The sequence below is a fragment of the Trachemys scripta genome, chromosome 18, assembly GCF_013100865.1.
Source record: "Trachemys scripta elegans isolate TJP31775 chromosome 18, CAS_Tse_1.0, whole genome shotgun sequence".
Taxonomy (NCBI): Eukaryota; Metazoa; Chordata; order Testudines; family Emydidae; genus Trachemys; species Trachemys scripta.
This window is the reverse complement of record NC_048315.1, coordinates 21,774,441-21,797,286: the sequence shown is the minus strand read 5'-3', so window position 1 is coordinate 21,797,286 and position 22,846 is coordinate 21,774,441. Positions and strand designations below refer to the sequence as shown.

Here is a 22,846-nt window from a genome sequence, read left to right as displayed (position 1 = left end):
ATCATGCTGGGCCAAGAGAGGGATAGTGTACCACGAGTGTGAAACATACGTAGATCTTGACGGGCTGAAGCAAGAGGCAGTTTTCAATGATAGGAATAGTAAAAGGTTTACAAAATTGCCATTATTTGAAAACTAGACATTAGTCTCTGTCAGTGAAGCCAAGGAGAAAAAACTTGGTGAGGGAGAATTTTCACTGTCAACCTCTGAACTAGCCCAGGTTACTCCTCAAAAGTGAGAGGAAACATCAGTGGGGAAATTCTGGCCCTTTTGAGAGCAATAGAGATTTTGCCCTTGACTACAGAGGGGCCAGGACTGCACCCTAGGACAACTCTCCCTGCCTTTCTCACCAAAGTGCCTCCTTCACCTGGGGCAATATGTACTGGGGTAACTGGGGAAAAGAAAATATAGATGCCCTGGAAAAGGTCACATAAGAAATTTTGGATAAGGCTGGGGACAGAATCCTGCTACAGATTTAAGGCTAGAAAGGAACATTCGGATCATCAAACAGGCCTTGTGCATAGTACGGGCCAGAGACTTTCACCCAATATTCCTACAGCAGGTGAATAACTTGCTAGGAGACCCATCTTGTATCCACTACACCAGGGGTTCTCAGACTGGGGGGTGGGACCCCTAAGGGAGTCGTGAGGATATTACATGGGGGATCGTGAACTTTCAGCCTCCACCCCAAACCCTGCTTTGCCTCCAGCATTTATAATGGTGTTAAATATATTAAAAAGTGTTTTTAATTTATATGAGGGGGGTCGCACTCAGAGGCTTGCTCTGTGAAAGGGGTCACCAGGACAAAAGTTTGAGAATCACTGTAGTACACCACACTGCCTGTCACTGTATCAAATCCATGCACTTAGGTCAACGGTCAATTTCAGCTAATAAATCCTCGCCACCCTTTTAAGAGGATTTGAGAACTACATGTAATAAAGCAATAGAAATGCAAAGCATTAAAACACAGGTTCAGTAGCTTAACAGGAATGTGGCCTAGGGCGTTAGACACTAGCTGTGGAACCAGGAGAGCAAAGTTCTAGTCTCGGTCTGATGCTTAATCTGCTAAAATGTATGGTTTGTGTTCGGAGTGGTGAAGGCCAGCTGTAGGGTGCATGCAGGGATCACTTAGCTACATTTGTTTAGCTTGTCAGCTGTGTTTTGAATGAGGCAGGGTTCTGCAGGAGCCAAAATGAGCTTAGCTGGCACCACCCACCTCTTTAATTCAATAATTTGGTGACACAGCCCATTAATTTAACCCTTTAAAAACTTCCTTCATTTACTTTACAAAATATAAGAAAATTGTGTGTGCTTACATAGGCAGTGTAGGATTTGTTACCCAGACCTAAAAAGTATGATCTAAGATCTAAAACTAAGACTTTGTAATTACATTGGGCCAGAATTTGATCCCTTTCTTAGCCTGAGTGTCTTACTCTATATGAAATCCTTTGGGTATGAATGAGTCTCTTCTGGAGTAAGGTGCTACTCAGAGCATGTAGGCCTTCATGGTCTACCCCATAGTGGTTTTCTTCAATGGTAGAGCTCAAGGTTATTATGCCTGTTTTCCTGCTGGCCTGACTACAGAGATTTGAAACGGCATAAGATACACCTCTACCCCGATAGAACGCTGTCCTCGGGAGCCAAAAAATCTCACCATGTTATAGGTGAAACCGCATTATATCAAACTTGTTTTGATCCGCCAGAGTGCGCAGCCCCGCCCCCCCGGAGCGCTGCTTTACCGCATTATATCCAAATTCATGTTATATCAGGCCGCGTTCTATAGGGGTAGAGGTGTACTGTGGGCTAGTGGATAAGATGTGGGTCGACCACCTTAAAGGTCAGGGCGGTCACAAGCTGTACCTCAAATCTCCTATGTAGCTTTCAGCAAGTCATTAAAATGTTGGTTTTCTTACTATCCCAACTGATAAATGCCCATTTCTTTGAGACGAGGGCTGTGCTGGCAGGGCACGGAGGAAGAAGTCATTTTGCCACATCTTAGCATTTAATTTCACTTTTGAAATGTAACCCTGGCTGATTTTTGCAGATTAACAAAAATATTCTCTCATCACTTGTGTCCCCTGCGCATCAGTTCCATTGACAGAGACGCCTATTTAGTATTCAAATAATAGCAATTTCTTAAACATGTTTATTCTTCTTGCCTTTAAAAATTGCCTTTGTCTTGAACCATATTCAGAATCTGCCTGTGTTTTAGATGTAATGGCACACTATGATTTTATTGGGCAGAGTGAGGGAGACAGAAATATTTGATGCCTTGATACTACATGATTAAGGAGCACAAGTCCCATTGACTTTCATTAGGAGTTGTGCTCCTAAGTCACTTGGGCACTATTGAAAATTTCATCCAAAAATATTAGTGTACATTTTAGTTGTAAACTCTTCAGGGCAGGGACTTTCAGACTGTGGTCTGTATAATGCACAGCACAATGGGGCCCCGATCTCATGGGGCCTTTAGACTTTACTGTAACCACTAATTAATAACACTTTTATCAGATTTTTCAGAATTTTTTTGAGAGACTTAACTCCTCCTGCTTCCACATGTTGAGGGTATTCTTTTTAGGGTTGCCAGGATAGGTCAAAATTGGTCTGATAACGGGAGAGGGGTTGCAATGTAAATAATAAAATAACACATAACTGCAGAGTCAGAACCCTGTTGTTCTAGCTCCAACCACTTGAGAGCATAAGAACAGCCATACAGGGCAGACCAAAGGTCCATCTAACCCAGTGTCCTGTCTTCCGACAGTGGCCAATGCCAGGTGCCCCAGAGGGAATGAACAGAACAGGTAATCATCAAGTGATCCATCCCCTGTTGCCCATTCCCAGCTTCTGGCAAACAGAGGCTAGGCCTAGGGACATCATCCCTGCCAATCCTGGTTAATAACCATTGACGGACCTATCCTCCATGAATTTATCTAGTTATTTTTTGAACCCTGTTATAGTCTTGGCCTTCACAACATCCTGTGGCAAAGAGTTCCACAGGTTAACTGTGCTGTGTGTGAAGAAATACTTCCTTATGTTTGTTTTAAACCTGCTGCCTATTAATTTCATTTGGTGGCCCCTAGTTCTTGTGTTATGAGAAGGAGTAAATAACACTTCCTTATTTACTTTCTCCACACTAATCATGATTTTATAGACCTCTATCATATCCCCCCTTAGTCATCTCTTTTCAAGCTGAAAAGTCCCAGTCTTATTAATCTCTCCTCATATGGAAACTGTTCCATACTGCTAATAATTTTTGTTGCCCTTTTCTGAACCTTTTCCAATTCTAACTGAGCTAAAGGAAGATCTCTTTAGCTGTTGCCTATAGGAATATCCTTACATTCAATCTAATCTGTAACCAGCCAATAAAGGGCAACAGGATCCCAAATGTACAGTGCCCAATCTTGTAATCATATAAACCAATGGCAAAAAAAGCTTCAGCTAATACCAGCAAAAGCAAGATTGAGATGAAAATTATCCACAACAAAAATCATTACTAACTTTGGTTAATTACAACCTATTTTAATCAAATTTAGTAACTGAACAAGTTCAAAAGGTGATTTAACAATACGGACAATTTGAAGGGCCAAAAACCAACCCATTTCTGAGCTAGAGGGAGACGAGCATTAATCCAGTCATATTTAAAACAATGGAATGGTTTAAGTGACTAATTGTTTTCAAAACTTGCAGAAACATTTTCCTTTGCCTTCAGAGTAAGGCTATGTCTACACTAGCACTTTTGTCCGTCAGGAGTGTGAAAAAAGCGCTCCTCATAGCATGACCAAATGTCCCAATTTTATAGGGAGAGTCCCGATTTTTGGGTCTTTTTCTTATATAGGCTCCTATTACCCCCCACTCCCTGTCCTGATTTTTCACGTTTGCTGTCTGGTCATCCTAGCCCCTCAGAGTGACATAAGTTTCACTGACAAAAGCACCGGTGTGGACAGTGGTATGTTGGTGGGAGATGCTTTCCTGACGACATAGCTACCATGGCACAGAGCGGCTACGTGGGAGACAGTTACAGCAGCGCAGCTGAGCTGCTGTAAGATCTGTAGTGTAGACATAGCCTAAATGTGGCAATTTTCAAGCCAAATCAAATTTCCAAACAAAAGGAGCCTAGGATCACAACAAAAATGACAAGATCATGGAAGGGAAGAAGCCCAGGTGAAGTGCTTGCTGGTTGTGGGAAGTGCAGTTCGTCCATGGTGAAGAGATCTGCCTATTGTTTGGCTCAGTTTTTCCTATGTTGGAATAGATTTTTTTTTAAATACAATGTTGCTACAGATCCTAGAATATCAGGGTTGAAGGGGGCCTCAGGAGGTCATCTCGTCCAACCCCCTGCTCAAAGCAGGACCAAGCCCCAAACAGATTTTTGCCCTAGATCCCTAACTGGTCCCTTCAAGGCTTGAACTCATAACCCTGGGTTTAGCAGGACCAATGCTCATACCACTGCACTATCCCTCCTGCAATAACAGTACCCTCATTTTGCAGAGGATGAAACAACAGCAGAGAAAGGGGTAATTGACTCACCTGAGGGCACCCAGCAGGCCAGGGACTAGAACCCAGATCTTTATGTCCCCATCCAGTGCACTTAGACCCCCTTGACCAAGAACCAGAGAGGTCTACATTTATGAGTCCGGCACCAAGAGTTTGGTTTAAAAACCATGAATTTATAGATAAATAAACACATCTTGCTTTTTTGTTTTGTGTCTTTTTTTTTATTTGCCTTTGGCTTCTGCACAGTGCGGGGTCCCGCTCTCGGGCTTCTCTCTGCAAGAGCGTCTCATGGAATCACCTGACTCCAGGCGCTGGTGCCTGCAGAAAACCAGCAGGAGACTGGCAGCCCCACGCCAGTGCCTGGGGTGGGCAAGGCCTGCTGCTTGGGCACCATGGCTGGGCGTGGGGGGCCAGCAGAGCCAGGGCCGCGGGTGCCCGCCTCAGTGGGGGGCCAGCCTGGCTGAGCCCCCGCAGGGCCAAGGAGCTGCCGGGCAGGCACCAGCACAGCCGGGGGCGGGGCCTGGGGCGGGGGGCGGGGCTAGCCGGCTGCGCTGCGCAGGGGGCTGGCGGAGGCGAGGCGGTCCCGGGGCGGGGGGGGGGGGGGTCAGGCCCCCTAGAGCCAGCAGCGCCCTCTACAGCCTCGGCGCATCTCAGCCCCCCGGGCCAGGCGCTACCCCTTTAAGGGGGGGGAGGGGGCGGGTTCCGTTTGTGGAGACAAAGCCGGGCGCGCGGCCTCTCCGTGGTACCCGGATGGATATGAAGGGGACGCGCTCCCATTGGCCGGCGAGGGAAGGAGGCGGGGCTAGTAACGGGGCCACAAAATGGAGTCTCGCTCCCCTCCGCTTATATAACGTGACCTTTCACCCTACGCGCTCTGCAGCCTAAATTGTCCGCTGAGTGGGCGGGGCTAGCCGAGTAGACAGGCGCGCCACATGGCCACTAGAATGTGCCTGTCCCAGAGGGCGACCAATCGGGCGGTGCCGTAGGCGGGAAGGGCCGGCCTGGCGGTAATAGCAGGTTAGGGTGCGCGCGCAGCGCTTCTGCCGGCCGCTCGCTCGGGAGGGGGGAGGGGAATCTCCCGCCATTTTTCAATCCTCCCGCCCGGGTCCTACCGCTGCCGGGAGCCGCCAGGCCCAGCCGGGGCCACTTCGCTTCCCGTCATGGCGCCGCTACTGGGCCGCAAGCCCTTCCCGCTGGCCAAGCCGCTGCCGCCGGGGGAGGCGGGCGAGAGGTTCATCGTCCCTCACACGCAGGAGGCCTTCCGCACCCGCGAGTATCCGCCCGGCCCGTGGGGCCTGAGGGAGGGGGCCGGGCCGGGGCGGTTCCGAGGGGGCAGTGGCCGTGCCGGCCCCGTCCGGCTACCGGCCCCTTCCCCTGGCCCCGGTACCGGGCGGGGTGGGACCGAGCGGCCGCTGCCCGGGCTGGGCGTAGGGCTGCTGGCCCGCGGCTGCCAGGAGCTCCCGGTTGGGCCGGGGCAGGAGCGGGCGCCAAAGCGCCCCGGGTGCCGGCCGCTGCTCCGCGCCCCTCGGGGGGGAGGGGCAGCGCCCGGGCCCGCGGCTGCGTCGGGGCCCCCTGGGCTCGCTGAGCCGGTGACAGCGCTCCGAGGCCTGGCGCTGTCACTCCCCGTGGAGCCCGGGCGCCTCGCACAGCGGCCGGGAGGGGGAGGGGCGGGGGGCCCGGGAGGGGGGGGCCGCCTCGCAGGTTACTGCTGTCTAGCTCCTGCCCCGGCCGTGCAGCCTCGCACCGAAAGTAAACGAGTCCGTTCCCGGTCGGGTTCCAGCCGATGTCTGGTCCCCGATGCTGCGCGGTTGTGGCAGATGCTTTGCACGAGAGTTGAACTCCTAGCTTACACGTCCGATGAGACACCCCAAACGTTGGTTAGTTTGTCACTTCTCCCGAGTGCCACCAAAGCGGCTCTATAACTCCATCTTTCCTAGATTATTGGCTGTGTGGCTGCCTGGGCAAGAAATAGGGCTTCAGGCTCCAAAGTCTGATGGAGTGACTGAATACTTAAATTCATATGCGTAGTCTAGTAGTGAATGCTGATGGTTTGCGAAAACGTGCTTGTGTCTCAGGATAGTCTTGTAAAATTCAGTTTCGTTTTATGATTTTTAATTTTGTAAAATAAAGGGAATTGGGGGGGAGGAGAAAGAACCCAAGTGTAAGGGTTAGTTTGATAAAGGATAGTTTAAGAATCTCTGACATACATGCTTGCTGCTTAAACACTTGAAATGGTGAATATGTTAAGAAAACTAGTCTTGCTAAAGCTTAGGCCCGAGAACACTGCACATTGTTTTGTAGCCTACATTGTAGGAACTTGCGACTATAACTCTTTTTGAGGACAGATAACTATTAGGTTTAACCCATTTTAATTCTTCTTGATTATTGGCCCTCCCTTGCATATAAGGGCAGGTCTACACTTAAAATGCTGCTGTGGCACTTAAGTGAAGATACTCCTACATTGAGGGGAGAGCTTCTCCCATCAGTGTAGTTAATCCATGTCTGTGAGAAGCAGTAGCTAGGTCGATGAGAGAAGATCTCCCGCTGATATAGCATTGTCTACACCGGGAGCAAGATCGATATAACTACAGAGGTGTAGATTTTTCACATCCCTGAGTGATGTGGACTTGGCCTAAGTGTTTGTAGGATCAGAGCCAGAGTAGAAGGTTAGTGGCCCCTGCTTGACAAACTTATACCCCAACTTAAGACATGGCAAAATAGTTTGTGTAACAAGAGAATGAGGCAGACAAGAACACATAAGCCAGGAGTGTATACAGGTATAAAGGTTTGAGTGTCTTAGTATAAATATTAATGAGATAAATATCAGAAGCTCCAACTGACCATATATGTAACAGTTGTCAATAGGCCTCAGTTTACTCTAGGCATTGGAGCAGAATTGGTAAGGGATTTAAAGGACCAACTTATGCAAGAAATACACTTGCTAAATAAGTGGTGGTGTGGAAAACATAGCTCTTTTGGGGAAAAATTAAGAAACAGGCAACGGAAGTTGCTTGTCTGCAGTGGATTCTTTTCTCTCTATATATACAATTTGAAAGCCCTCTGGGATTCTCCTGTATGAAAGGTAGGTTATAAGTTCGTGGTATTGTAGCATAATAATCAGTGTTCATCGCTTCTTGGAGGGATGAAGTGGGTTATAGGCAAATCAAATACAATCATAGGAGATGGACCAGTAATTCTGTGCAGAGGACTTAATGTCTACGTAGATAGGGGTGTGGGTGGGGTTTTTTTGTTTTGTTTGTTTTTTAATGGGCTGTAACTCTGCAAACTACTGGCCCTGGAGTACAACAAGTGGGATGGAAACTGCAAGGAGAACTTAGATTGTGAAGGAAATGTATAAATGTCTATAATGTGCGAGAGATCTTGGCAGCCTGTGAGACAAAGGGTCTCCAGAACTTATAAAGACTCTTGCATTAGAAAATGTTCTGTTACTGCACTAGGAAGTGCAACCAGGTAATGCCCATAGGAAGGATTATGTAGCCCAGGAGTAGGCAACCTATGGCACACGTGCCAAAGGCGGCACGCAAGCTAATTTTCAGTGGCACTCAGGCTGCCCGGATCCTGGCCACCGGTCCAGGGGCTCTGCATTTTAATTTAATTTTAAATGAAGCTTCTTAAACATTTTAAAAACCTTATTTACCTTACATACAAGAATAGTTTAGTTATATATTATAGACTTAGAGAGAGAGAGAGAGAGAGATTCTAAAAACGTTAAAATGTATGACTGGCACGCGAAACCTTAAATCAGAGTGAATAAATGAAGACTCGGCACACCGCTTCTGAAAGATTGCCGACCCCTGATGTAGCCTTTGAGAAGGAAGTGTAAGTCTGAGATTCAGACAGGTATTACTAATGCATTCAATACAATGAAATGGTGTTGGGGTGCCTTAATTCAATGTGGATGTTCATTTTAAATCATTTAAGTCTGAATAAACCTACAGTTCATGTGACTGACATCTTAGATGTTGTGGGATATGACGTATTGAAAGGAGCTTAGAAAAGCAGCAAGATTGGGGCTTGGAGGCTTTAATGACTATTACAATTTCAATATACAGCAGGGTGGATTGTCTTTAATTTCTGGTTTTAATCATGTTTTAAATCAGTAAGCAGTAAACCTTGAGTTAAACCATTTGATTTGAATTGTTATGCATTTGTACTTATTTATTTTTCTAAAAAAAGTTGCTTTTTATTAGTTGGTTACTATTAAAACATGTCGATTTGCAACTAAATATAGTCTTTACACTAAATTTGGTTCTTTCTTTTTGCAAGGAGGATATACTAAATTGATGCACATTTATTTAAGCAGTTCTGTAACATAAGGTACACTTATTCAGATTCTTAATTTTTACATTTTTATATTAGAAAATGGTGAATAATGTACTTTACTAGATTAATTTTTTACTTGTGGTTTATATCAAACTCTATTTGGTTGGGAATTCCAAAGCAATTAAAAATACTGGAAAAACAAAAAACAAAAAACTACCTTAAATGTGCTGGATACATAAGAGAAATTTTACTCAAAACATGTTTTCTGTTTGAAATTGATTTATTAAGAAAAGAAAGTATTATCTGCAGTTAGTGAATTAAACTTACTGTTTCTTGTCAGCATGCCCTTCAGATTTTAGAACTAGTAGATCTCACTCTCTTACACCTAGTTTTCATTCATAGTTTGGAAGTGTGCATTTTCAGTTTACTATTGGTTTTTAAGAACTAATCATTTAATTGAACTAGCTGAATAAACTGCAACAATGAAAATATTCTCTGCTCCTGCAGAACCAGCTACTGCTGTCAAAAGCACTTCAACAAACTTTGGTTCCAGGTGCTTAGCCAGTGGCCTTCACTAGTTCAGTGGTTTGACTTTCATTAAGTTGTTGGAAGTAAATATATACTACTACTTGTTTGTTTAATTTAAATTATTTTAACAGATTATAATACATTTATGCTTTAACACTGGTTGTCATAATTTCAAATTTTAAATAGGTTTAATTTAAAAAATAAGCTTGTATTAAATTTTAAATAAAAAAAATCTGATTTAAATACAATCATTTTTAATTATATTTTTATGCAGCTTGATGTGTGTGTGTTAGTTAATTAGTAAGGGGATGTGAGGTATATCTCTTCAAATGGTTGAAGGGTGTAATTGCCAAGGAAAAAGAGGAATTGTTTACTGTCGAGAGGCGAGGGGAGTGGTCGGGTGAAGAGTCTCTGGGTTTTCATCCTAAAGCTGCTTTCAAGGCAATCAGGCTCCAAGACATTTAGACCTTCTCTTCCCTAGGAAAAAAGGTGTGTAAGGGCATGTCTTCACTGGCAACATTAAAACATTGCCACAACAGTGCTTTAATGTAGCTGTGTAGTCACGGCAGCTCTCCCTGCGCTGTAAAAAAACCACCTTCACGAGGGGAGTAGCTTCCAGTGCTGGTGCATTGTCTACACTGCTACTTTACAGCGCTGAAACTTGTAGCGCTCGGGGCGGGGGGTGTTTTTTCACACCCCGAGCGAGAAAGTTGCAGCGCTGTAAAGTGGCAGTGTAGACAAGGCCTTAGTTAAGAACAAAAGTGTCAGTTAAGAACCCACCGTTTTCCCTAGTGAAGACAACCTTCAACACTTTCCTCTGTGTTGTGTAGGTTCTTGTACTGAATCCATCAACACGATGTAAAGTGGAATCTGGTGGCACCTGAAAGACTAAGATTTATTTGGGCATAAGCTTTCAGTGGTAAAAAACCCACTTCTTCACGTAAGAAGTGTTTTTTTTGTTTTGTGTTTTGTTTTTTACCCACAAAAGCTTATGCCCAAATAAATCTGTTAGTCTTTAAGGTGCCACCGGACTCCTCATTGTTTTTATGGATACAGACTAACACAGCTACCTCTCTGATGATGGAAAGTGAAATTCTTTGGATTTTGTCTAAGGGTTAACTGTAGGTCATACTTACTAAAATACGGCAGTAAAGGCTCTCTGTGGGAAAGTATGAAGGGTGGCAAACGGTGGTGAGCTCAACTTCCATAGGGGCAGGAACACAGGAAGTATCTAGAGAGCAGAGTGGGTGGAGGGATGGACTGGTCACTAGAGCTTGAATGCTTATTTGGGCTTATTTGCAGCTGTGCATGGCTGCCCTCCACCACCAAATCCCCTTAAAGCCTTTTTAGAGGAAAAACACCCTGCCGAGTCCACTGCATGCTAGATGAAACCTTAGCCTTCTGGTCTGTGACTTAGGGAATGAGCCTTGTTAATTGTGTGGCTCTGGAGAGAGGTGGGATGAATCACTTGGCAAAGCCAGAAATACTCTTCTGCACAGGTTGGCTAATGGGTCTACCCAGAATCAGGTAACATTTACTTTACATCACATGTCACTTGGCTTTATGCAGCATACACATGGGAAGGGAGCAGTCTGCAATACGTTTTCCTAATTCAGGAATCTGATCTCCTGTCAAAAAGACAAACTTTGCCTTGTGTGGCCCAAGTGTCTCTTTCCCAGTGTGTAGGGTGGCTAGCTTGTGACTTCTTTAGAGATGTATTTCATTTACACCAATTGTAGTTTGGAAGAATGCAACTGGTATGCACTGTGCAAAACACACAGTTTGAGACTCTGCTTAATTGACCTGAGAATGAGGGAAGGAATGCTGAAATTGAAAGTGGCCTGTCCTTAAGCAACAAAGGGTCCTGTGGCACCTTTAAGACTAACAGAAGTATTGGGAGCATAAGCTTTCGTGGGTAAGAACCTCACTTCTTCTGAGGTAAGAACCAATACTTCTGTTAGTCTTAAAGGTGCCACAGTACCCTCTGTTGCTTTTTACAGATTCAGACTAACACAGCTACCCCTCTGATACTTGTCCTTAAGCAGTGTAATTTGTTTGAAAGCAGTGTTGTTTTTCCCCAGAAATAAAGCTTGCTGCTCTCTTATTTGTCTCCTTTTGTTTAGTATGTGTTCTAAGGCAATGAGCTGGGTCTGAAAGAGCTCAGTATCTCCTACTTTGGAGTAGCACAGAAAATGGTAGAGCGAGAGGTTTCACAAAAGGAAAATGCCTTGCAGATGGGCGAAGGACAGACTTTCAGATCTTTGCATGTGGGTGTCCAGAAAGTTAAAATATGGTTGGAAAATAGTAGTATAGGCAGCACCAAAACAGTATCGCATCATACTGAAGAGACTCTTAGTCATATGAACTTTGTCACCCTTGTGGCAAATTATTTTTAAAGCCAAGACATAAAATAAAAAAGCATGTTAAACACTGTAGTTACGACAAATGTGACAGTGTCGTCATCAGGCTAAGAATCAGTTTGTTATAAGTACATTAACCATGTTTATGATCAGTGATTGCTTTCTTGGTGGTTAATGCAAATGGAAGTAATTCAAAGATGATTCTCAAACTGTTGCCTAGTTGATACTACTTGTAGGGATATTAATGGCTTCCCAACAATGACAAAGCTGCTTTAATCAGTCTTGTATGTGTTAGGTTGATTTTTTTTTTTTTAAGGTTAAGCATTCTTAGAAGCATTCTTCTTTAGAAAAGATTCTTTGTTTTAGCACAACTTAGTCTTCCAGGTTTTAACACCTGAGTACTCTTTAGTGTCTTACCTAAATGTGAGAGAGTGTCCATTGCTAAAATGGTGTTCATCTGTTAAATTGAACTTGCATGTTATCCATAGATATTTTTGCAAGTCTATCAGTAGCTGATCTGGAAATTTTTTTTATTAATGCATCTTCAAGGCTCATGGAAATTGCAACCACCAACTCAGTGCTGTTGTTGGAGAAGCTATTTGGTTATAACAGCGAGACAGTCCTGAATCTGATCTGTCAGGTGGCTTGAAATTAGAAAGTTTGGATCTCTTTCCAATTTGAATGGAAAGAACGAAATAGAACTTGCACACCTGAGTGGTTTAACATATAGTAATCTCTATAATAGCATCATCCTGTTTTTCTGGGTTCAGTCCCTGAATCACAAAATACTATCTAGTCTGTATACTTCCTAGCACTGTTGTGTAGGAGCTGGGAGACACAAAAAGCAGGGTAGATTTGTGAACATGAACCTGGAATACTAGTTAAAGAATGTGGCCAGAGGTCAGCATTGATGGGTGCTGACCAGCTGTAGTTGGAGTTGAGTTGCATTTGGATGACAGAGCTGGACTGGAATGGGGAGGCACCCTCTGGATTGTAGACTGGTGAGTTGTTATACCTACTGGCTTTAAAATTATACTCTAAAAGTATAGAATTTTTATACACTGGGATTATGCTGCTTCTTCCATGAATGCAAGGAAAAAATGTGTACAGAAAACCTGGAGGTGTGGGAAATAGTGTTAGAAATGTGTTAGTTCCAGCTAAGACAAGGCATTTATGTGCTCTCTTTCGGACTGGCCACAGAAGGAGCCGAGTCTGTCTTCAGGGACAGAACAAAGGCCCAGCATGTTATGTGGAAGCAAAGCAGACCCTTAACTATCTTCCCCAGCCACAGATGTAGCACACAGTCTACCAATTTTGCAAACATTTCATAACTTTTAGACATCAAAGATGTGTCTTCTGTTACCATTTGTTAAACATTATGTTAAATATTTAACAAAAAAGGGCACCCTCTCCTACTGTTTTCTCTGGCAATTATATGTGCTAGTGTAACTGAACACTTGGCGTTCAAATATTGTCTGTATTTGGTCGGTGTGTGGGTGGTGTGTTTATGGGGTGGGGGATGACTCCCAAAAGACAGTTGGGACAACTGTTGCTTGCATGTTTGGGATTCAGTCTACACTGAGAGCCGGGATTGTCAGTGCCTCTGAAGAGAAATGATTTAGGCACTTTTCGTTCTTGCTAAAAAGTTGTAGGTAGGGCTTTAGTTCCGTGGCTGCAGTTTGTCAAGTTTATTGCTGAAATGGTTGGTAGTGGCTATAAATACAAGTAGGAATCTTAGTTTCACAATTAGCTCTCTCTGCCTAGTATCTCTAGAGAGCTGGTTAAAATAACATCTTCGACAACCTGTGTGCTTGATGCAGTATCAAGAAAAAAACTTGTGTCAGGGTTCACTGCAAAAAATAATCTGTGAAGGATATCTCCTGTAAGTGAAAGCAAAGATCAAGTTCTGGAACTTGAAAGTTAGTGATTCCGTCTAACATACTAAACAGGTATTTAAAATGAAAACCAAGGCACAGTGAATGCTTCTGTACACTTAATACTGGTGCAAAGATTGGGAATGCCAGAAGCTTTTTTTTAAATAGAGGTTTTTTATCATCAACACACACTTCTGGGGGAGGGGAATGTCTAACGCTTTGGCTAGTGGCAACCTTCTCTAAAGATGACCTATTCCCAGTTTAGTCTCTTGCATGACATTAGTTGCTGTGGATACAAATACAATACCTACTTGCCACATGCATCATATCATTTGTGGCTCAGTTTTCTCCAGCTGGAATAGTGTGAAGGGGACCCACAAAGACTGGGATTAATAGTTGTATGTCTTTCCTTCTTAACCAGACTCTGTGGAAAAATGTAATGCTAGTATGAGTAGCCCAAGGCTTAGTTTAACCGAGACACACTAACTGTAGTTACCATAATATCCTAGAAGTAATTTCCAGCACTGAATAGCACTGCCTTCCACGGGAGCATAAGAGTGAGAGATCCTTCACAGGAAGGGTTGTAAACTACTCGGTTAGCCAAACTGTGTTTATTCCTCTGTCCCTACAGTGATACATAGTTATTGTAAGTGTGCTTTACCTTCCATGCTTGGTGTTTTATTGTAGCTCTGTTTCCAAGGTAAAGACGCTATTCCTTGCCTCTCCTCTACTTTTTGCCCCCTTAATTCCCAGTGTTTAATGACCAAAAAAACCTGCAATTTGAGGCTGGTGTTGATATATGAAGAAGCTAATATTAAAGTTCAGCTGAAGGGAAAGGAACCAATTCTACTAACTTAACAAATTGCTTGTTTTGGGAATTCAAGGAACTTGCCATGCAGTAATTTAATCTCTAATAAACTGTCTTTAATTCTGGAATTTACAAGTACAGGATGGAGTGAGAACCTCATCTATATTGATTTCCTTTTAATCACATTGTTGCGCATTAGTGCAGATGCTCTTTATGCTATTTTTCAAACACAAGCGCTCCAGTTTTAAGTTAAATTTAGAATAGTGTGTACATACAGAAGCTAAGGTTTGCCTCTGCAGAACTGCAGCATAATATTGTCTCCTAGTCTAGTCAAATGGAAAGGGCTATTTAGTACTTTGGTTTTGCTGTCTGCTCCCTGAATCCTGTTTTCCTGAGCTGCTGCTCCTACAGAGAGTACGAGGCACGACTAGAGAGATACAACGAACGAATATGGACGTGCAAAAGCACAGGAAGCAGCCAGCTGACGCACAAAGAAGCTTGGGAGGAGGAGCAGGAAGTTGCTGAGCTGTAAGTAACCGTGCAGAAGTTGGTATGCATCTCTCTTTAGGGTTTGGGAGCAGGAGAGCTGCCTTCAGAATGCTAGGTGGCTGCTAGTTACACAGCAAGGAGTTTAAGGTTGTGACGAGTTCCTTAGTACTTTGTAAGATTAAAGAAATTTGGCTCCAAATTTGACATACTCACTAATGCAGCTTAATCTGTAGTGTTCTTTTCACAAAATAACTCTGAGTACAACATTTGGCATATATGTCAAAACTACCTGTATCTTTCTGTAATTTCTCCTGTTCCACTCATTGCTGAAGGAGAGAAAAAACAAAAGCACCGAAGTAGTGTGACTTTTACTGGTTTCCACATAATGATGGTGTGCATACCAGCTAACTCCGCGGCAGCAGTTGTTGTTTTTTCCAGATCTGTGCGGGTATCAACCAGTAAACTGGTGCCATTAAATTCAGTAGTATTTTGGAATAAGGTATTAGTGATCTGCTCCACTTGAAACAAACTGCAAAAAAGCAAAATTGCAAAGATAGTTTTGCAAAGCTCTCTTTTCCCTACCAGTTGGCCTACCCCCTTTTGTCAGTCTCACAGAATGGCCAGAACTTTGGTTTATATCCAATGTAAAACTTGCCATGATGAAGGAACTTTTCTAAGGGCAAGTCCTTGATTGAACTAATTAGGTATCTTCTTCCTTAATTGCTGTACCCAATGAAAGTAAGGGAGTTGAACACCTAACAAAGGGCATTTCTTTCTCAGTTTTACATACTGGCAACTTTGGCTTTGTCTCTTTCACTCTATAAAGATGAACTGTTACCACCTATTTAGTGTGTGTTTATAGATTAAATCTGTCTTGGATATTGCTTCTGCTGTGTTTACTGGAGAGGGAATTCATCATTTTGATTGGAATAAGAGGTGATAGTCCGTGTCTTAGAGAGGAATTGCCTGCAACATTTTTCTTGTCCAATTAAATTGCTCCCTTTAAAAACTACTTCCCAACTGTGCAAGGTGCCAGAATCCTTAGACAGAGATATAGTTGTCTTTGATCTCTCCCCAGCTAATGCTCTTCAGTATGAGGGAAATCTATGTTGCTGGTTCTGTAATTGCATAATCTTGAAGTAGCTGAGTCAGTGGATCGCTTGCCTAGCTTTGCTGTCTTACTCTGATGCAGTGATACAGGATTAGCTAACTGCTCCTGTTTTTTCTGAAAGTTTTCAGTTACATAAATGAGAGAATGTCGTAATTCAGGTTAGATACAGATTTTTATATTTGTCTTAAACCAAATAGACGTTCAGTAAAATGTCTCTTAGAGGCCAGTCTCCACGTTGACTGAGGATTATAGTAAAAATTTTATGCAGCTGCAGATTTAAAACTTAAAGCATTGATCTGAATGTACAAGTTTAGTCAGCCTTCGTCATGAGGGATCCACTGATTAGTAATCCTAGAATAACTACAAATGAGGACTCGGTCAGCAAGAGCTAAATTAAATCTAAGAAACAAGAAAACTTTTGATAGGGTGAAGTGGAGTTTTTCTATCACTAAACAAACTTGAATTTGGTGCTTTCATTCAATTTTTAAGGGAATGTATGGTGAGAATTCAAACTGACAACCCTGCTCTGATTTAGGAAGTGACCAGGCAAGCTTTCCCCCATCCTTCTAATTCAGTGGTTCTCAAACTTTTTTTGTACTGGTGATCCCTTTTACACAGCAAGCCTCTGAATGCTCCCCCCTTTATAAATTAAAAACACTTTTTTTATATTTAACGCTATTTTAAACTGATATTTTATGTTTGTTAATACCACTTTTCACAGCAGACTTACTAGTGCAGACTTCACAGCAGACTTGCTAGCTAGATGGGCGGCACATACTCGCGACCCCCACATAATAACCTTGCGACCCCCTGAGGGATTGTGACCCCCAGTTTGAGAACCCCTGTTCTAATTAGATCATCCTTCACACAACTACATCAGTGGAACACATATTTGCATAGGCTAAAATACTGCACAATAATTTATTTAAGTAAGCCCTACTTACTGCATTATAAGACATATAAATATATTTTAACAATATAAACTTAATTTGGGAGAAAATGCCAAACTTCAGTTGGGATTGCAATACTCCTGAAGGGAAAACTCATCTTAAAATTAAAAGGTGAAAAGTAGGCCTGTCAATTAATCGCAGTTAACTCACACGATTAACTAAAAAAATTAATCACAATGAATCACACTGTTAAACAATAGAAATACCAGTTGAAATGTATTAAATTTTTTGGATGTTTTTTCTACATTTTCAAATATATTGATTTCTATTACAACACAGAATACAGAGTGTACAGTGCTCAATATATTTGAAAATGTAGAAAAAACATCCAAAAATATTTAAATAAATGGTATTTCATTAAAAAAATGAATCGCTTGACAGCCCTAGTGAAAAGATAATTGAGTGTTCACGTGTCTCATAACTGAGTTACATAAATTAAATTATACACCTCTCCTGGATAGAATACAAAATAACCTGAAGAAAGATTGGTTCCTCTAGGCACTACTGCAGTAGAAATGTTTAAGAATAAAAAATATGGAACTTATTTTTCTGGATAGGTATTATATTAAAAAAATCTTTTGCCATGTTTTTGGGTCAGTAACACAGGCAGGGTTTGTTTAGTGTGTAGGCAACACTTCATAGGGAGATGGCAATCGCCAGAAAGATAAGCACTGCCGGCATGGCCCTGTTGCACAGATGTGCTTTGTATTTCTTGTGGGTACAGGAGTGAATTTGTATTGGTGACCGTATGAACATTTATTTTTTCTTGTGATAAATCCCACTCTGACCGCTTGCATTATTATTTATTCTAATGTGGTGTCACCTTGAAAGTGTTTAATTCACTGTCAAAATGCTCTCAGTGGCATGAACTGGCAGAACATGTTGCATTTCATATTTTGTTAGCTGGATGATGTAAACTTTTCACATCCTTGTTCAGTTTGAAGGAGGAATTTCCCACCTGGTATGAGAAACTGGTACTGGAAATGGTCCACCACAATACGATCTCCTTGGAGAAGCTTGTAGATGCAGCCTGGCTAGAGATCATGACCAAATATGCAGTGGACGAAGAGTGTGACTTTGAGGTGAGGCTCTAGTTTCAAATACTTGCCATGCTTCTGCTTAATGCCGCTATCCTCAGAGAGGTAAGAGGAGGTCACAAACATTTTCCCCTCCAGTCTTCATGACTGTCTAAATTTGGTGCAGAATGGTAGGACTCTCACCTCTGTGGAATTCCCTTGATAATGCCTATTGCCAAAGCAATAGTGTGGAAACCTGTTTCTTAAGCAGAGGCTAACATGGTATTGTCAGAAGATGGGAGTGGCTTGGGCAAAGGAGACTTATGTCATGCCTAGCAGAAGAAGAGGTTCACATCTAACTGCTCTTCTGCCACACACACGCGCGCGCACACACACACTCTCTCTCTCTCTCTCTCTCTCTGTGCTATTCCTATTGGGAACATGGTGTGTGTGTGTGAGTGTAACTGACACCGCTTGCACTAGTTCAGCGGTGGGCAAACTTTTTTGCCCGAGGGCCACATCTGGGTATGGAAACTGTATGGTCGGCCATGAATGCTCACAAAATTGGAGGTTGGGGTGAGGGCTCCGGCTGGGGATGAGGGGTTGGGGGTCCAGGAGGGTGCTCCAGGCTGGTACTGAGGGGTTTGGAGGGCGGGAGAGGGATCAGGTCTGGGGCAGGGATGCAGACTCCAGGCAGCGCTTATCTCACTGCTGCTTCTGGGAGCTGCTTATGTCCCCCTACCGGCCCCCTGGCTGCCCCTACGCGTAGAAGTCGGAGAGGGGACATGCCACTGCTTCTGGGCACGCTCCCCAGATGGAGCACCGGAGCGAGGCAAGCTTGAGGGCCGGATTAAAACGTCTGAAGTGCGATAGTTTGCCCACCACTGCACTAGTTTGATTCTCCTACTTCTTGGAAAGGTCTACAGTAGGGGCAGATGCCAATTAAAAAAAAAAAAGTGGGCTGGGGGGACTGAGTGGAAACTCAGGTTTGTCAAAAAGGAAGGGGAAGATTCAATCCTGGTCCTGTGACAGTATAGATTTTGGACTGAGTTGTGTTCTCGGTTTCCTGAGCTGGGACCATTGAGATGACACACACAGCCCCTTGCACCACATCTGAAGATTGAGGAAGTAGCAATAGTGGACTTTAGAAAAGCTTGTGTGCGGTTTTTCCTTCCACTGGAGTAATAAGCAGGACTTCTGAATAGGGCGGGTAATGGGGAGATCTTGTAAGTCTGTGACAGTGGAAACTATAGGAGTGTCTCACTGAGGTCAAAGATTAAAAATTGTTCTCTCTCAAACCATAGTGTATATGTGACTCTTAGTTTGTTTCACTTTCCTTCCTTCCCTTCAAGTGTTAAAAAGCAGATCAGCTCATATTTCCTGCCTAGTTACTGTTTTTTTAATGCATTTTTCTGCTCAGGTTGGAAAAGAGAAAATGCTGCCAGTAAAAATTGTGAAAGTACATCCACTGGAGAAGGTGGATGAGGAGGCTGCTGAGAAGAAATCTGATGGAACATGTGATTCCCCATCCAGTGACAAAGAGAACTCCAGTCAGGTAGCCCAGGACAACCAAAAGGAGTCAGTGCTGAAGGAGGATGACAGCAGAAGAGAGATTATGAGTGAGTAACAAGACAGCCTATTTAAGGGTTTGTGGTCTGGGGGCACAAACCCAAATGTTCTCAGGCCTGGGTTATGAAATACTGTACGTGCTTTCTGAAGAGTACTGTGTGGATCTTCTCACTCAATGTTACACGATACACCACAATTCTGAGCTAGTGGTGTAGTTGTAGTGGAATTAAAAAGCACTGCAAGTCTGCAGCTACATGTAGTCCATTACTTTGTCTTACAGAAATCAAAATGTGATTAGATTTGTCTTTGTCCAATATAGTCATATGAAACTTTCTTCAGTAGTCCTGTTAATTACAGCATGTGTGCAGTTTCTTTGGGACTTTTATCAAAGCTAAGAAGAATTGGGCATGTGTATCACTGGTGGAGATGCGCTAGTGGTGTTGATAGAAACTGTAGTGTAGCCAGGGCTCGGGTCTTCATCAGTATGTTTAACTTCACTCAGAGTAAAGTTAGATCAGATAAGGGTAGAGACAACTGCCATGATAGGCTGTAGCTTCCAAATTGCTGCCACTGGTTGACAGCTGACAGTTGTCAGTCTGGAGGCAGTGTTGTTTATTAATCCCAGGCACATGGAGGCATACTCCTCTCACTTAAATGTCCTACACCAAGAATGTTGACCATCCAATGTTCTGTGCACACTGCAGCTGAAATAGTGTCACTGAAATATTGGCTAAGCTTCGCTTAGTTGATGCTGTGGACAGGACCTAGATGTTGCTGTCACCTTGTTGGTGTTTAGAGGGAATCATTGAGAAACCTTTCCACTCTGTTGTGGGAACGCTTCAAGACTCTTCCTGTATTTCAACCTCCTGCTGATACCAGACACTTCTCTTCTCATGAAGATGTATCTCATCCTCTCTGGGTTTCCTGCTGGAGCATAACTGATTGCACTGGTACTTGCCACGTTGCTGTATTTAGGGTCACTTTCTACATAGTGACCAGCAGACAACAAAATGCAGCTAAAACAGAGCATTGTCAACAAAAACAGTGATCAGCAGAACTAGGTAATGGTTTGCACTTCTGAAAGGTCAGTAGTATTTAACAAGGAAGAAAATACCCTCTGAGAACAACTGGGGTGATGCATTCTTGGTGATAGGCACTAGCTAACATCTAGTGTGGTAGAATTGCTGAGAGTTAGATTTAAATTTCTGTCAACCACATCTTGAATTTAGAAGGCGTAGCTTGACACACAAGGTTCAAAAGAACGGCTGATATGAGCAGGAGGCAACTCAAAAGCAAGGAAAACCAAAGCTGAGCTTTATGCTCTAGTGCGGGGGTCTCAAACTCAAATGACCACAAGGGCCGAATGAGGACTAGTGCATTGGCCCAGGGGCCGCATCACTGATACCCACCCCTTGCTGCCCCCGGCCCCGCCCCCACTCCACCCCTTCAATGAGGCCCTGCCTCTTCCCACCTCTTCCCTGCCCCCATTCCAACCCCTTCCCCGAAGTCCTCACCCCAACTCTGCCCCCTCCCTGCCCCCAGGGAGTGCAGGAGATGTGCAGCGTGCGGCAGGGGGCTCAGGGCAGGAAGTTGGGTGCAGGAGGGGTGAGGGGTGCAGCAGGGAGTGCAGGGTATGGCAGGGGGGCTCAGGGTAGGGAGTTGGGGTGCAGGAGGGGTGTGGGATGTGGTAGGGGGCTCTGGACGGGGGTTGGGGGTGAAGGAGGGGTGTGGGCTCCGGCCTGGCACCACTTACCTACAGCGGCACTGGGGTGGCAGTGCCATGCACCGTGGCCAGGGCAGGCTGCCTGCCTGCCCTGGCCCCGCTCCGCTCCAGGAAGCAGCCGGAGTCCCTGGGGAGGGAAGCAGGAAACAGCGCCATGTGCTGCTCTTGCTGCTCCTCCAGGTACACCCCCCCCCGAAAGCTCCCATTGGCCGCGGTTCCGCGTTCCTGGCCAACGGGAGCTGTGGGGGGCGGTGCCTGGAAGCAAGAGCAGGGAGCCCTCTACTTGCTCCCCGGCCTGGGGCTGCAGGGACATAGTTCCCGCTGCTTCAGGGAGTGGCGCGGGGCTCGCGGTGCCACGGGGTAGGCAGAGGGGCCAGGGGGTGGGGAGCTGTTTGAGACCCCTGCTCTAGTGTTAACTTTTGTTGTGATTTCCCATCCCCACTTCCCTTCACAGCCCAACCATAAAATCAACCGACCCTTGACTCTAAACGTTGTGCCTCTCTACTTTGAGTCAATATTTAGTGTTTTTCTCACCTCCCCAATACGCCTTAGGAGCCAATTCTTCCTTTCAGACTTGGAGCTGATTGGAAAACCAAAATCAACTTTGTAGGAAAATCTCAGTTAGTATTTTACAAGGTTGGACATAAAACAATTTAAAAATTGTTTTTCTTCCTCTTTCTCTCTCCCTCCACCCCTCTTTCCCATTGAACACAACAAAATGAATGTCCAGGACTTTTTCCATGTCTTCATTTTTGCCTTTTGCTCTTTTATAACTCTTCAAAACTTCCTCAAGTTTGGAAAAGTTAGTGTCAAAAGGAAGAAATGGAACTCTTAACACTACCCTCTCTAACTCTTAAGAACTTAAACTTTTTGCTTGTGGTTTTGAAAAGGCCACTTGAATGAGAACTTTCAACCATCTCTGACCAGGGTAAATATCAAAGCTTATGTTTAAGGACACTTTACTGATTCTTGTAAAGTGCTTGTTACACCCGAGGGAGATGAGCATAGTCCCCATTTTACACATGAGGAAACCTCGAGTAGAGGTGAAGTGGCTTATGCACAGTGACACAGCAAATCACTGGCAGAACTGTAACTGGAACCAGATTTCCCAACTTCTGGTCCTTAGCTTCTATGGATTCTCACTCAATGCAGATAAGGAGCTTTTGCACTGCAGGTATATTTGAGCTGTGGACTATGTACATGTTAGTAATATTTGTAATTGTCCATACTATCTGAGAAAATGTTAGCTAGTGCAGAAACATTCTGGCATTAAACGCTCTAAGGCTGTGTCTACACTATAAGTAGCGTGTGATTCCTCTACTCTGTACACCTACTCGTGGTAGCTTGATGAAAGCTAGCGTGCATCTAAATAGCAGTAATAGTAGTAGTGAAGGCATGGCTGAGCGGTGCCAAGTACAAACCCACTTGAAACTGGTGGGTATGTACTCAGCATGGCTTGCCATGCCTCTGCTGTTACTACTGCTGTTTATATTCCTTAGCTCCATGAGATCTAGCACAAGTATGTGTACATGGGCAGGGGAATCACACCTCTAGCTCATAACACAGACACCGCCAATCAATTTATAAAACAAATTGCTGCATTAGTAATGCTTAGAATGGGGCTAAAGCATAGTAATTTAGTT

General features: G+C 44.0%; 1 protein-coding gene across 1 annotated transcript in view; it reads left to right on the top strand.

Moving 5' to 3' along the window:
• The first annotated feature begins 5,495 nt into the window (after positions 1–5,495).
• Positions 5,496–22,846, top strand: part of BAZ1B (bromodomain adjacent to zinc finger domain 1B) — a 77,323-nt gene continuing 59,972 nt past the window's right edge. The window contains exons 1-4 of the mRNA XM_034752259.1: positions 5,496–5,764; positions 14,757–14,873; positions 17,833–17,977; positions 19,332–19,530. Coding sequence (XP_034608150.1) covers positions 5,652–5,764; positions 14,757–14,873; positions 17,833–17,977; positions 19,332–19,530 — 574 coding nt within the window. The 5' untranslated portion in view covers positions 5,496–5,651. The remainder of the gene's footprint in view (positions 5,765–14,756; positions 14,874–17,832; positions 17,978–19,331; positions 19,531–22,846) is intronic.